At 37.6% G+C, this 15,736-nt stretch overlaps 1 protein-coding gene across 2 annotated transcripts; it reads right to left on the bottom strand.

The window, feature by feature from the left end:
* Positions 1-267: 267 nt before the first annotated feature.
* Positions 268-14,795, bottom strand: LOC147859582 (uncharacterized). Of its 2 annotated transcripts, none has more exons than XM_087325968.1 (10): positions 14,679-14,795; positions 14,121-14,369; positions 12,882-13,036; positions 10,644-10,922; positions 10,425-10,554; positions 10,227-10,331; positions 4,948-5,050; positions 4,414-4,539; positions 894-1,072; positions 268-635 (listed from the first exon to the last, which is right to left on the bottom strand). In XM_087325968.1, exons 2-10 carry the CDS (start codon positions 14,243-14,245, stop codon positions 560-562), a joined length of 1,278 nt encoding a protein of 425 aa, XP_087182094.1. In that variant the 5' UTR covers positions 14,246-14,369; positions 14,679-14,795; the 3' UTR covers positions 268-559. The 2 variants fall into 2 exon arrangements, with proteins under 2 accessions (XP_087182094.1, XP_087182095.1); XM_087325969.1 differs by lacking the exon at positions 14,679-14,795 and adding an exon at positions 14,510-14,614.
* Positions 14,796-15,736: the final 941 nt, after the last annotated feature.

Here is a 15,736-nt window from a genome sequence, read left to right as displayed (position 1 = left end):
TACACAGAAACTAAGAATTTTGACATCAAATACAGTTATAATAACCACGATGGTTTTCATCATATAAATTTCGACGTCTACATAACATCATCAATCCACAGAAACTAAGAATTCCTCAATTCTTTCACAGGAAGGTATCTTTCTCCGTTTAAACTTGAAAAAATATCCACTTTTGGAAAAAATATTTCAAAGATTTGAATGAACGCATATAATTGATGCTAGAGTAAATTTACTTACAAACCAGTGGCACAGAGAAGAAAATTAATATTAACTTGGAAGTTGACATTATATGAAGTTAGCATTGTCATCTCTCTAGCATACATCCCGCAATCTCTCACCATTCTCCTTTCTGAAGTGTGAATATCAACAACTGGACATTCTAAAGTGAACACTACAAAGTAGGAGCTCTTACAGAACAAAATATAGCTACAAAAATATACCCTGCCAGAGAGAAAATTATAACGAACAAAATTTGAGCACCCCTAATGGCAAATAAACTCTACTCAATTTGCAAAAATAGGGGCTGGAACATCTATCTATGTCTATTAAGATTCGATGCTCATTGAAGAATAAAATCCTCTGGACTGTAGTACTCTGCAACAAGTCTATAAACATAAGACGGATTGTGCCCACCACTGCAGTAGGACATCAAATCAGTATGAATGTAACATCAAACCATAGGTGGTACTCAATGCATATATGTGCCATATAATAATGCATGCATACCAGGATGAGAACAGGAAAACTCTATAATCATTATGGATCATACAGGTGATGTATGTATGAAAATTATGCATTTTTAGAGAAGACATAAATTAGTGTGACATTCAGGTGAAATTAATGCATTGCTGATTGTGTGTGAATAGAAAGCCCTTATTCATAAAAGAACTCACATATCTGTTATAAACAGGCTGACGAGGTCTGGTGGAACATAATCAAAAGTCGGATTCACTGTATGCAAGCTGGGTCCACCATCTAAACAATCAGATATGTCTCCGAAATCTAGAATCTCTGCTGGAGACTTCATGTCATTCAAGAGTATGTACGGATCATGTGGGTATTGAGGACACAGCTGCAATCACACATAAATTTTGTTCAGCTTAACACCAACATGAAAGAGAGAGAGAGAGAGAGAGAGAGAGAATCGAAACATTGAATGCATGCCCTAATTGGGAACTCCATGCTTACATATAGAGAAATGAAAAGAAATCATCATAGCTTGCACCTTAACTGTACGGAAATCTTAATAGGTTCTATATGTAAGTAGGCTGTGATCAATGTGGAATGTTATAGGAGCCATGGATACAAGTAATCTCGAGGATACGATGTACAAAATTAATCACAATGAAGGATTGGCCCAACTGAACACCTTTATGTCCTCTCAATATACTCAGAGATCTCAATATAACCAAAGAGTGTCGGTGAGACGGGCATCCTGTTTCACTCCAATAATGGAATGAGCAGCTCTGACCAATTATGTGTTCTCAACAGCATCATCTGTGTCATGATGAGAGGATGGTTATGTGCTCAAGGATAGAGGGATGAGATGGAAGAGGAAGAACCATCATCATCTTGTTCAGGTCTCGACTGCACAACAGGCATTGACCAGTCCCAACCTCTGACTGATGACCTGTTCTCAACAGGTCCAACCTCCCCAGAAAAAACAGAAATACCACTCGACTCAGTAATGGATTTGCCCAATCAGTGAGCTGATCATAGGGAGAGGAGAGTCTCCAACAGACAGGCAAGCAGAGGACACATTTATAATCATGAGGTTCCACCTTATCTCCTTTTCCCGCCATGACAGTCATTCCAACATGGAATCAGAGTATATGTGATCGAGGTTCAGAGAAACTAGACCAAATAACAAGATCCAAACCATTCCAACTCAACCATGGAGTCCTCAGAGGCCCAAGTGGGTGACTAGAGTAACTTCCCCCATGTTTTGGTGTCAATGAAATGCATACAGATTATGGAGATTCACATGAGTCACCAGAGACATACAGATTATAGTGAGTTTGGACAGTTGCAGTAATATGAGTGAGCTACATGGACATTCAACTCCTATGGTATCAGATATCATTGGTCACATTTGCACTGCAATATCATTTGTTTGAGATTATTCAACTCAAGGTGCCAAAGGACCTGCATGCCATAGTGGAAAACCAACAGAACATAACAAGAATGCTGGAAAGTGAGTGCATGCCATCCACAGATGTGCTGTTCACATCATTTGAGTCTTGTACAAGTCCCAGAAAAAGCAAGAACAGCAAAGAGAAACAAGTGCAAACAAAAGAGGCTGAAGTCATCCCAGGTTGACGAGCAACTTAGTAATGGTGCAGTAGTGAGTAGCTATGAGGTACAGCATGAGGTAAGGATTTAAAGCCATTCCAATAAGGATGTAATAATTGCTGCATATTGTGAATATAAGATAAGATTCACAATATTCTTTTGATACTTGATATGTTTTTGTCAAGAATGCGTATAGAGAGAGATGATCTGTACTAAATTCTCATAATATCCATGGGGCCTCAACATGACCGACAACAAAGAGAGAACGAGAGAAGAGGGAGCATGGAGGCATTGCCCAAATGTTCCTCCACCCTTCTACATGCATACCCTTGGGTAGCTGCACCCTTGTACACAGACACTAAGAGAGATGATGATATGTTAACATCCACAGATGGCCAACATTAACCACAAAACCAACTATTATTATGAATTCCTGTCCTGAATTGCATAGGGAATATTGTAAAATAGTGGGAAAACAAGAAAACTAAAAGCTGAAATGAAAAACGAAGTTTACATCAAGGAATTTTGTAAATCTGTGCTCCTCAATGAAGCTGTCTCATCGGTATGCCAGCTATCCAAAAGGACAAATGCAATTAGTCAGAAATAGAAGATAAATAAGTATTGAAAGCCCAATCAAAGCCAGCCAAAAACATAGTTGGTTATTTGTTTTCAGGAAGGTGCAAAGTACGCCCACCATCAAGTATGTAAAGTGTTTATGAATGATGAATAGATCCCACGTTTGGGTATAAATACAGGGCAAAGATCATAGCAAAAGGGTATGTGAAAAGGCACGGTGCAGACTGCGAAGAATAATTTGCTCCAACTACAAGGCTCAAATCAAACTGAGCAGCCTTGGTAGTGTCAGCCGCACAGTACTGACCATAATTTGTTCTGAATAAATATCTTATGGGGGAGAGATTTGTTTTAGGCAGTCCCCTTACATGTGAAGGGTTTACAATGTGGCTGAGTAAAACACTGTAATCATGTTCACTTGTCCCTCGCCATCTTGCAAACCATTTCCTGCTGTCTTGGACCAGGATAAATGAAAGAAATTTGCTTTTCCATCCATATTTTTAATATCAAACATTTGAACACTTTGAAGGGCATAAAAATCAATTGGCCTTCCAGTTTCTAGAAGCATTACGGAGTACGGAGTTGTACTCTGAACCCCTAAGTGATAACATAGAAATTTCTTTTCTATTTTCTTTATTTCATTCCATGAACTTGATGAAACACTTCCCTCCAGATCCATGAAACAGAATTCGAACCCCTCGTGCATCAAATACTATTGCTCTACCAGAGCTTCAGACTCAGAGAAATACAAATGATCCTACCAGAGCTTTGCAGAAAACAATATATCAAGTTCTATAATTAAGCATACATGTTTGGACAGTGCCTCTATGCTTGCCAAGAGAGAATCATCAAGAGTCTGCAAATAAAGTCATAGACACCATAGAAAGGCATTGAGATGTCCCCCAGAATAAGCCTCACACTTCTTGAGATGAACAGATTCAATTATAACACTGACTTGGAATACAACTTCAGCTCAAGCACTGATTAATGATTTGCTATATAGCTTAGCACATGATACAAATTTAAGATTCTAATTTTGTCCTAGCATCTTCCTACTTGTTCCTTGGTGGTGGTTCCTTTAGCATTTCCTCAATGACTACATATTTCATAGCATCACTTGAAAGCTCTAGAGATCTTCCACACAGCACCATTTGAATCATTTTTTGATGTCAATGACACAACCAAATGAGAGAATTTTGCTCTTGTGATTCTTTTGTAGTTTACATCCAACATTCCAAGCAAAATGTGGTAATCTGTGATTTGGCATATTCTTGACTCTTGTAATGTATCTATATACTCTATATAGTGTCAATAAAACTCTTTACGTGAAAGTAATACATGCACATAAGTGCTCACCCATCTTGGTAGACATTTGCGTATGGCATTGAATTTGTCAAGCCCATCTAATAAGCCATCATACTTCTTGTGAATTACTCAGGTGATGATGTCATGATGTTTAACAAGAAAAATCAAATATGCATTTCCATCTTTAGTACCAAGAAACAAACTTCAAAAGCAAGAAGACTGAAAATTCTAGTAGTAACATACCTTGTGCAGACCAGCTAGCACCACAAAAGGAACTGCATGACGACGAGCAGCAAGTGCAACCATGTGTAACCCAACAGGGACCATAACTCCCCCGTTTGACATCACAGCATGAGCACCCACAATAACCTGAATCCATGCTTCAAATATTAAGTTTCATTATTTACATGTTCAGCCAATTTCATATAAACTACATAGCATTTTTACTGTAAATTAAATGCTATAGTTTCTATGATCTAACAGCCTTGCAAGGCACTTACAGACATCAGCCGGTTAAAATGAACCTAGAATAAAGCTTTTACAAAGAATGATGAGATGCATTACATTGATTTTCTACATTTTGTCTTAATACATTGATCTATTCAAGAGATCATCCTCCTATTGTAACCCTTAACTTTTGTTAGGAAAACTTAGGATAAGTACTTATTGGGTTTAAAACTTCCAGAATTGTACAATGAAATTTTCTAACTACTTCAAATTGTCTTTCTTCTGACTTTTCTATAAACAAAAATAATATCAACAGAAATGGTATCTGACCATGTTTACTCGAGATATCAAAGAAAAAATAGCTGAATCAGGGATAAGAGTTGTTCGTAATTTAGCATCTGCTAATTCCTTTGCCAATGTTCGCCCCTGGTACCTAAACACCCAAAAAACTGTTACACTTAATGTGTATCCTATGAAAGCTTTCATGTAAACATAGTTACAATAATGTGAACCTAATAAGTAACTGTAAGGTGTGAACATACTTAGAATAGTGTGAACCTACTTGAGTAATTGTAAGGTGTGAACATAGTTTGAATAATGTGAACCTAACTAAGTGATTGTTGGGTTTCCACCTACCTGTAGATATTGGTTACATAAACCACTCTACATCTTTGTAATAAAGAATCTCGTTTTTCCAAATCTACTGATTTTAATCTAAGTGATCTTGTTGTGTGAGAGTTAATCTAAGATCCCTGCATTTTCTACAAATGGTATCAAGGCAGGTTTCAGCTACTTTTTCTATCCTATTTTTCCTAAAAGGCATACAAAATCTTCCTCTTTATCTATTCCCTTCTAAAAAGATGCCATACCTCTCCATCCTCACAGACGAAAAGTTTGAACAGCAGAATATTGCAACAGAGGAATTTGTTTTCCATTTTCACACTTTCACAAAGTAGATTTCAAGCTGATTCTTTTGACAACTTGCATGCCCAAATTGGATTTTTGGTTCTAGAGGTACAATCAAAACTAATTTTGCAGCAGTCTCAAACCCTAACTGCAAAGCAACTGCAGCAACCAGTTTTTACCATAGAAAAACCAGTTTCCAATAGAGCACAATAACTCTTCTCAATTTCTTTCAGCCCATCGCTTATACTATTCTTCAATATTATATTGTTTGGGACATTTTCGTGAACAAAACCACCAAGTACTGCAATATCTCAACCATATTTTGGCAATGGCTTAGCAAACTAATATTTTTGGTATGCTTAATGTTGATGACAAGTTGAGTAGTGCAAACTATCCTATGTGGGGGTGCATGATGAGACATGTATTGGTTGCAAAGTAGCTATGGGACACTGTAATCAGATTTGATGAACAAGCTTCAAGTTCTTCTCCAAACACTCCCTCCCCTTCAGGAACAACTGATGCAAATAATGCTTCAAGCTCCCATCATTAATCCACTGCTTCACAACTTAAGTGGGATAGTAAGGATGCTCAAGCCAATGCTCTCATTGCATTATCAGTCAAACCTCACATTGTTCCACATATCCGATCTTGCACCGCCTCCAAAAGAGCTTGGGATGTGTTAAAGAACCTATACGCTCAAAGGAATGAAGCAAGACATATTATGCTCAAGCGGCAACTTGACGAGACAAGGATGTAGAAGATGAATCCATGGACACATTCTTGACAAAGATCAAAGACCTCAAGGAACAACTATTTGACATTGATGAAGTGATTTTAGACAAACATTTAGTTTCCTAATTTTAGACAAACAGTTCTTGCCACTTTTCCTGATTCATATCAAGGCTTCACCGCAACAATAAGGCTTCTTATAAGAGGTAAAAAGAACTTAAGCTTTGATGAGCTAATCTCCCTTCTCTTACCGGAATCTCAATCACAAGCAAAATTGGGATGTTCTTAATAGTGATTATCAAGTTGTTGTTACCTCTTCCAAATTCAAATGCCAACAAGGACAAAAACAAAACAACCTTCCTTCTAAAATCAATGATGCCTCAACCTCCCATGATGAGAAGAAGAAAAGGTGCAATTATTGTCGTAAACTAGGCCATGACGTTAGTGAATGTCGAAAGAGGAAAGCTGATGAAGAGAAGAAAAAACATGTCGGTCTTAGTGTTCTTTGTCACACTTGAAGATGGTTGACGTAAGGCAAGGACAATTACTTGTGCCAATAATGCTTCTTACATCATCTAAGGCATTGGTCAAGTTCATATTACATGCGTCAACAGGGATGTAGTCACCTTGAGCAATGATCTCTATGTCCTTGGCATAAAGAAAACCTTCTTTCAATTTCCGCCATTGCTATTCATGGATATATTGTCCATTTTCTCAATGACAAATGGACAGTACATGATCGTACAAAGGGAGATATCATTGTCATAGTAGGTAGTTTGATCAAAAACCTTTACAAACTTGACATATATCAGAAATTTGATGACTAAAATGCATTAGCGGTGGATGCCCAAACACAAACCAATTCTGAACTATGGCATGCTTGATTCGACCATTTAACTTTCAGCAACCTTGCACGGCTTATAGCAATCGGCAACGGTTTGGTTCAGGTCGAGAGTGTCAAAACAGAACCAATTCGAAACCGAACCTTTTAAAATTTTTGAAACTTGAACCAAACCACAAAACCGTTAAACCATTAAACTATTAAAACCGTGGTTTCATGGTTCGGTTTCGGTTTTCAATGTAGGTCAAAATTCAAATTTTAAATTTTCAAAATTTTAAAGATTTTCCTAAAATGTGAGAATAAGGCTTGAAAATGAAAAGATTGTTTAAAAACAGTTTTTCTTTTAAATTTACAAATAAAATAAATAAATAACCGTTAAACCACAGTTATTGACGGCTTAGTAAGCAAGATATGGTATGCAATCTTCCTTCCATTTATGTACCATGTAATCGTGTTATTATGGGTTGTATTCTAGGAAAGATGCACGGACTTTCATTTCCAAAAGATGCAAATGTTTTTGCAGCACGAGCTTCAACTTGTACATAGTGATGTATGCGGCCCAATGAGAACACCATCAATTGGAGGTTATCATTATTTTCTTACATTCATGGATGATGTTACCCGACACACTTGGGTATATCCTTTGAAGGAGAAATCCAATGTCTTTTCATGTTTCAAAGAATTCTTACACCTTGCTGAAAATCTTAGCGGTCACAAACTCATTACTCTATACACCGATAGAGAGAGTGTGTATGTGTCTTGAGAGTTCAATGTTTTCTTGAAGGACAACGGCATTATCCATTAATGCACCACTCCATACACACCACAACAAAATGGGTTGGCTGAGAGAAAGAATAGATCTCTCATGGAGTTGGTAAGATGAATGATCAATGGTAAGAACCTACCTCAAAAGTTTTGGTTGGACGCTGTAATGTGTGCAAATTATGTTTTAAATAGATGCCCCACAAAAGCAATAAAAACTATCACTCCATATGAGGCTTGGAAGGGTCACAAGCCAATTGTTGGTCACATGAGAATACTTGGAAGCTTGACTTATGCATTTGTGCCACCACAACAGCGCCATAAGCTTCAAGACAAATTAACAAAATGCTTTTTAGCCCACTAACAGTAAGATCATCATCCGTCGGGACGTGATATTTGCTGAAAATGCAGCTCAACCACTTGTGGATTGCTCCAAAGAGCCAATTCTTGATCAATCAAATGCATTTGACTCTTTGTTACCATTGCTCCAAAATGTTGTGTTTGAAGGTGATCAACTAACCCAACCTTATGGAGGTAATCTACAAGTTTTGCATCAGTAACAGGATGCTCCAAACAGAGATGTTAAGCAGCCCAACAATGCTCAAATTGATCTCTTGCAACAGCCCAATGTGGTTGAAAATGAGCAACCAAACATTGTTGATAATAATTCTGATTTTACAAGTCATTAATCACCATGATGTTGACATGGAATTGGAGGAAGAGCAAGCCTCTTCTAAGCAAACAAGAACAGTCCCTAAATGGAATGCAAAGACTTAAAGCTTTCTACGGCTTGATGCAAGCACCTTGAGCATGGAATACAAAGATCCATGTGATCCATGCTCATCTTCGTCAACTGGGTTTTGTGAACAGCCTAACCAAAAGCACTCTATGTTTGAAAGGATGGAGAAATTTCATTAATTGTTGTGCTTTATGTTGATGATTTGCTGATCACAGGACCTGATGAGCAACAAATTGCAAATTTCAAAGCTGATATTTGTAGGACATTTGAGGTGACAAACCTTGGTCATCTCCATTACTACCTCAGCGTTCAATTTATTACTGTTGAGGGGAAACTTTTTTTAGTCCAAGAAAGTACATCAAGAAGCTCCTACGACAATTTAGGTTTGAAGAGTGCAAGCCAAACTCCACTTCTGTAGAAGCAAGTTTCAAATTCTCAATTAAAGACAAAGGAGAACCAACTCATGCATTCTTATACCAGCAAGCTATATCTTGTTTGATATTTTTATGCAACACGCAACCTGACATTCAATATGCAGTTTTGCACTTAAGCAGGTTTATGCACAGCCCTGGAGCAAAGCATTGGCAACCAGCTAAGTGGGTTTTCCATTACCTCAAAGGCACTATGGATTTCAGCCTCTTCTATGGAGAAGGCAATTCATCTACTTTAACAACCTTCACTAACAATGATCAGGCTGGCTGCGACACCACTCGTGTCTCACATAGTGGCAATTGTTCATGATACGCAATTCCTGTGTTTCCTGGCTCAGCAAGAATCAGCCAACAGTGGCAACATCAAGTTGTGAAGCTGAATATAGGGCAGCATTCAGCGCTATAGTAGAGTGTGTTTGGCTGAGGAGATTATTGTCCGACTTGTCACTTGAGCAACCATCTCCTACTTGTATATTTGCATATAGTCAAAGTGTCTTGGCAATTGCAAGAACGAAACACATTGAGGTGGACTATCATTATATGAAGGAGTAGTTCCATGCTACAAAGATAAACTTGTCTTCCATGCACGAACAAAACACATTGAGGTGGACTATCATTATATGAAGTAGCAGTTCCATGCTCAAGAGATAAACTTGGCCTACGTACAAACTCGTGAAAATGTTGCAAACATTTTTACAAAGACTCTATCAAGAGAAAAGTTTGAATATTTTCACAAGGAACTGGGCATTCTTCCAACACCAAGATGGTGATGACATTCAAGTTCACACCATTCACTTCAGGGGGTTTGTTACGCTTAATGTGTATCCTATGAAAGTTTGGTGTGAACACAATTAGAATAGTGTGAACTTAGTTACGTAATTGTTGGGTGTAAACATACTTAGAATAGTGTGAACCTAGTTAAGTGACTGTTAGGTCAAAACATAGTTACCTAATTAAGCGACCGTTGGGTTTCCACCTACTTGTAGATATTGGTTATATAAACCATTCTACATCTTTGAAATAAAGAAGCTCGTTTTTCCTAATCTACTGATTTTTCCTTAAGTCTTCTAAGTTATCTTGCTGTGTGAGAGTTTATCTAATATCCCTGCATTTTCTACAAAAACATAATTGAGAGTTATTCCCTCAGAAGGAGACTCCATGAATATCCGTGCAAGTTATTAAAATGATTGTAAAATGGTACCTTGGTGCACCTTCAGCAACAAAAACCTCAAAGGTTCTTTTCTTCTTAGCTTCAAGAAGAAATTGAAGAAGTGCACGTGACCTTCCCAATGTCAATATGACTTCACTGTCAAAGTCAATGGATCATATTACTAAATGCTCCCTTCATGCACGTTTTTTAAGGAAAAATGGAAGACATTTATTCCTTTTAAAGACATACTTTTGATGTATGTGCTGAAGAGCTTGTTCTGCCACCTGAGCATGATAATTATCAATCTCTTGCAATAGTTCATTGATCCCCTCAATCACATTGTGTTTCAGCTTCCAAATTTTTGAGGTCTTGTCACCAGCTGTTCAAGCATAGCAAGCCTCAATAATCATCTCTACAATATGTCACACACTGATATATGAGCCTAGAAAAAATGCAATATCTGCTTACATTTGCTTTTTCCCTCTGAATCACCAGTAGATGATGCTTGCAAATTTGTGGCCACATCAGGTGGTAGAGATTCAAGTAGGTTATGCAATGATGGGGTCCTCATTACAGTTCTATTGGCAGCAACAACCACAGCTGCAGAAAAGCCAGCTGTTTTATCTTCCTTCTCATCGTCGCTCTCAACTGCACTGCTAACCTCAGTCATTACTTTTGTTTCCAATGATGCTTCTTCCTCCCTGATAATATGCAGCACACGCCGCACAACATTCCCCACAGTAAGCTCTGTACAGAAACAAAGTTGCCCATAAGAGGAAGACCTTCAAAGAGAAATATTCTGAAAATGTATAATTATCTCAAAAAATGGTAAATGTTGTATAAATAAAATGAGGTGGGGTTCATCTGCCATCTAGGGGAACCTGACACATCACACAAACACAAAATATTAAACCTGCATTATATATTTGAAACTGATGCAAATGCCAAATGCGAGGAGATACTAGAAGTGTTTTATCTGCCTACCCAGCTGATGAACGTGCAAACCCTTGCACTTGCACATTAACACAATATAATACTCCAAAAGCATTATTATAAAACTTATCCATCATTCTTTCTACATTATACTCTTATCCTTGTTTCTTCTATTTATCAATAGGCATGTTGGATATAGACCAAGAAATGGAAAGTCGAGTGCTATCATTTATCAAATAAATAATGACTCCAATTTATAGTCATTATATGATTAGAAAAATAATAAATAAATAATTCAAGTTAATAACCATATAAAATATATCCATGACCTATTAACACACACACAGAGGCTTAAAATGTTCTATGAATACACATTATAAATACCTTCCACAATGAGGATATCTAGCTTTAGAAACAAATAGAAGCAAAAACAGATACAAACAAAAAATCAACCACCATGCAAGGAAGTTCAAAAGCATGACACATGGGAAGAGGGAAATAGAAAAGAAAATTGTGTACATACAAAAACCAACAACCATGCAATTTAAGCAGCAATACATGATCGCAGATGGTATTGCAAGCATGCAATAGCTCCCAGTATGAGTACCAAATTAAATACGCTCATATGCCATCCCCACTCATATCTTGAATGTGAAATATAAAACTACACGAAAAGCAAACTACTACAGATGTATCAATTTTTATTGCAAGCATTCATTTCTATTCTCTGCAAAATATTTGAATTTCTTTTAACAGTAATATGCACTTAGATGCTAAAATGAAGCATTTTCAAAATATAGGTTTACTATAATCTTATGCAACAACAGTTCACAATACTATTGTGCAAAGACACAGTAAATGGCCTTAGCAGCATCCTTCCATGAATCATACATTGAACTCTCAGATATTTTGAAGCAACACATTGACCTGGACTATGACCTGTCATTATCTGTGCAAAACTGTAAGTTGCCCTGATAGTGACTGAGGATCAACTTGCATTTATGAGCTTTATGAACGTTTAGTTGAACATCCCTGTCGACAGATACTAAAATCTGGCATTTGAACCTGATTGTACACAACAGCTGAGTTGCAAGCACGAGACCCAGCAGGTGTCATGTGATTCTCAAAAATTTAACAGTACATTTCAACATCAGGGTAAGATGAGATACAAAATATTGTCTAAGATGTGATGCTGCTGATGTCCTTTCGCAGATCTTTCATTAGCAACTATCTTCTCATCTGCATGATTTTCGTATATAGAGGCACTACAAGTCCCTTGTTGTATTCCTACTTTCCTTCTAAACCCCTCCTATAATACAAACTTTGATTGCAATGCCCAAGGAAATGAAAAACCTGCATGAATATATGAGAAAAGGGGTTTTGTGCACACAAACTATAAGTGCAATAATTACCTCAAGTGCCTAACAAGGGTACACACTCTAATTTATGCATCACCTCAATAAGAATCTAGGTCATTGATATTCAGGTAATAACATTTACAATAATTCGATTGATTACCAGATTTTTCAGATATATACTGTAAGGATGAACTAGAGACGAAGGTGTAATGAACATCTTATATCAGGAAAATTAATCAACAACCATTCTCTTAAAAGCAAAAAGCTAATATAAGCAGTATGGACTGCTTAAAGCTAATGACAGATTCCTTGCAAGATTAGTAAGTGATGAGTTCGAGAAAGGGAAATATCATTTCTCCGATGATTTTGGGAGAACATATACCTAGAGGCAAGAATCTTAGAAATTAATACATACCAATGGGATTAGCAGCAATAATGCGCAATCCAACAGACTTCACAGCCTCAATCAGAGTTGCAGCTGGTGCTGAAAGCGTGAGCCGCTTTTGCGAAATCACTTGTCTCAGTAAGACTGCTGTTAGCCTTGCAGTATCTAAAGATCCCTCGACTTGCCTGAAATGTGTAGATGAACACTATTACAGCAATATCGCTTAGAATTACTGTCTTAGTGTGCATTAATGCTCTAGAGAGTAGCACTTTTCAAAGTTTCAGAGATATCAAAAAAATATTGGGAATTCTAAAATGAGCAACTGACTAACTCATGTGTTATTTTAAGAATATTTAAAAGGAAAATCCCTGCCTCAGTCAATAGAATATGAAGTACAAGAATACAGCAGAAACTCTATCAACAGTCTATAAATCTAAGCACATGTTCAAAAGGTTAAGAGACTAATCATATAATGAATCCTGTGAAATTGACCTGACTAAATTAACTCCCACATGCCTAGCACTCCTAAGCCTACCATCTACCAATATCTAAGATTTTGTAAAAACTAGGACATATTCAATGCATCAAAAAGCAAATTTTGAAAGAACTATGATGACGAAAGAACCACAATTTAGAACACTGGTGATTGCAAATGTTTCTTGACTTTTCATTGAACAAAAGCACAATCCTTGAAGGTACATATTTCCTATCAACAGGAACTAGGCCACTTCTGCATAACCTACTGATGTTGTAGCTTAGATCAGGATTACCTATTTTTTAAGCATATATAAATTAAGAGAGATGAAAATAGAAAAACATCCATCCAATAGACTGACACTACCTACAGAGACTGTGCAGCTGTACTTAAGATTTCAACTTATTTCAATAAACGTTGGAACATGCAAATCTTAATACTTTTCAACAGTGAGGCACTTATTCCATTTGAAACTGTTCAGGTAGTGTTGGGGTTTCAAATTATTTTCCAGTGCCTTTTCCAAGAACAAGCAAGTCTTAGGACCTTCTGGTCAATATAGGTAACCAAGATAATGCAACACATGAAATGGAAAACAGAACCAACGCATACGAAGAGATATGACATGCAATGGAAAAACTAAAGGATATTGTATCATGAGATGGCGCAATACATGTGCCTTTAACTTTGAAAAGCAGTTGATGAGTCATGATATGAAGGAATCACCAGCCCCTGACCGTCCACGTGAAGCCGTGAACAAAAAGGAAACGCATAGGTTGATGAAAAACATGAATTACCTGCGTTTTAACTTGTATACGAAGTCATCCACAGCTGCGTGGTGATCCGGCATCGAAGCTACTGTACCAGAGCTAGACAACCAGACACGGAGGAACAAAAGGACAGACGCAATAATAATATTCATCCACAGGTCTCTTCTTTAGTTTCCATTGCCTCCAGGAAATTTCCCGCTGCATCCACCATGATCAGATGCAGAATGTTCACGGGAGGAGCCATGTCCAGACTAAGCGGTCCAACACAAGAAGAAACTGTTCAAGTAAAGACGAAACGGCCCAATTCAGGACAAGAAGAGAATGCTCATATCAAGAGGAAAGAGTTCATCGTTAAAAATAAAAGTAAAAAAACGATTTCTAGGGTTTCAGAATACAAGGAACTCGAAACGGCCGACCAATGTATGGGGAACTCATTTCAGCTAGTGCGATGCATCGCCGAACAGACAAAGAAATGAAGCAAAAATAAATAAGAGTGCAGGGGTTAACTGTCTGTGCAGGAGAAGGAGAAGAGAGCACGGGAGTGAAATGAAAGTGATCAGAGAGAGGAACAGTTTTCTCTGTTACCTGGTCGGATGCCACCATGGCCGCGTCTTCTGCTTTCTCTGCAAGTGCGTTATTTCTTTCTTTTTGCTTTGTTTTGGGTTGAGAGAGAGAGAGAGAGAGAGAGAGAGAGAGAGAGAGAGAGAGGATGTGACGTCAGCAGAAGATTCGCCTGCCACGCCCCTTCTTCGTGCCACAGAGAAAAGGGGAGGGGGGGGGGGGGCAAGCGTCCGTTTCACACGGAGGCCTTCTTATCCACAAGTCAGTTCTTTTCCTTCTCGTTTATTTCTTCTTCTTTTTAACAAACCCAAGATCACGATGATGAATGATGAATGATGAATGATGAATGATGAATGATGATGATGATGATGATGAGGATGAGGATGCATTCATATAGAACCACCACCACCCTTCCGTGTATCTTTGTGAACACTAGTTGTAACGTGTAATCATCATCCTTATTCTTTACATGCGAACATATAAGTTATAACACACAAACAATTGGGACATCTGCAAGCAGCAACATAACGATGGGATTCAGTAAACCACATATTATCATCCTTGTCTTCATTCAACATTAAACGAGCAATTACTCTCTAGTCGTTGGCTTGGCGATCTACAACATAGTATCAATTTCGTAAAGTCGAGAGAAACCAAGTTCGTTCCTTGATTTTCTAATAGATTTCAAATTGCAATCAGTCTCGTTGATCACAAATTGCGACTGGTCTCCCATGGACGTGAAAAATATACCCATGTGTCCATCCCAAATGTCATCTAATTATGGCTTTTAATGCGTCTCTCTACATTGACACTTTTTCAACAAAATAGCATGTATTCATATTCTCCTAAAACAAGTTATGCATTCATTTCGGTTTCTCTATTAGTGTTAGAACATATAATCTGCACACGTAATTTCCCAATCATTCGACACACATGTTCGGTTGCATAATGTTAGTATTGCACGATTTGTCAAGTGGATGGTTTATCATAAATGGAAGCTCATGTAATTAACATTCTCCATTAATATAGTTCCTTTACGCTCACCACCACACCAACAAAGTAATAATTGTCTACTTTGAGCG

This window comes from Azolla caroliniana, unplaced genomic scaffold (genome assembly GCF_043228905.1).
Source record: "Azolla caroliniana isolate FFs.n. ecotype wild unplaced genomic scaffold, voAzoCaro1.0.p SCAF_10, whole genome shotgun sequence".
Lineage (NCBI taxonomy): Eukaryota > Viridiplantae > Streptophyta > Polypodiopsida > Salviniales > Salviniaceae > Azolla > Azolla caroliniana.
Note: the sequence above shows the minus strand (reverse complement) of the source record. Positions and strands in the feature narration are given on the sequence as shown.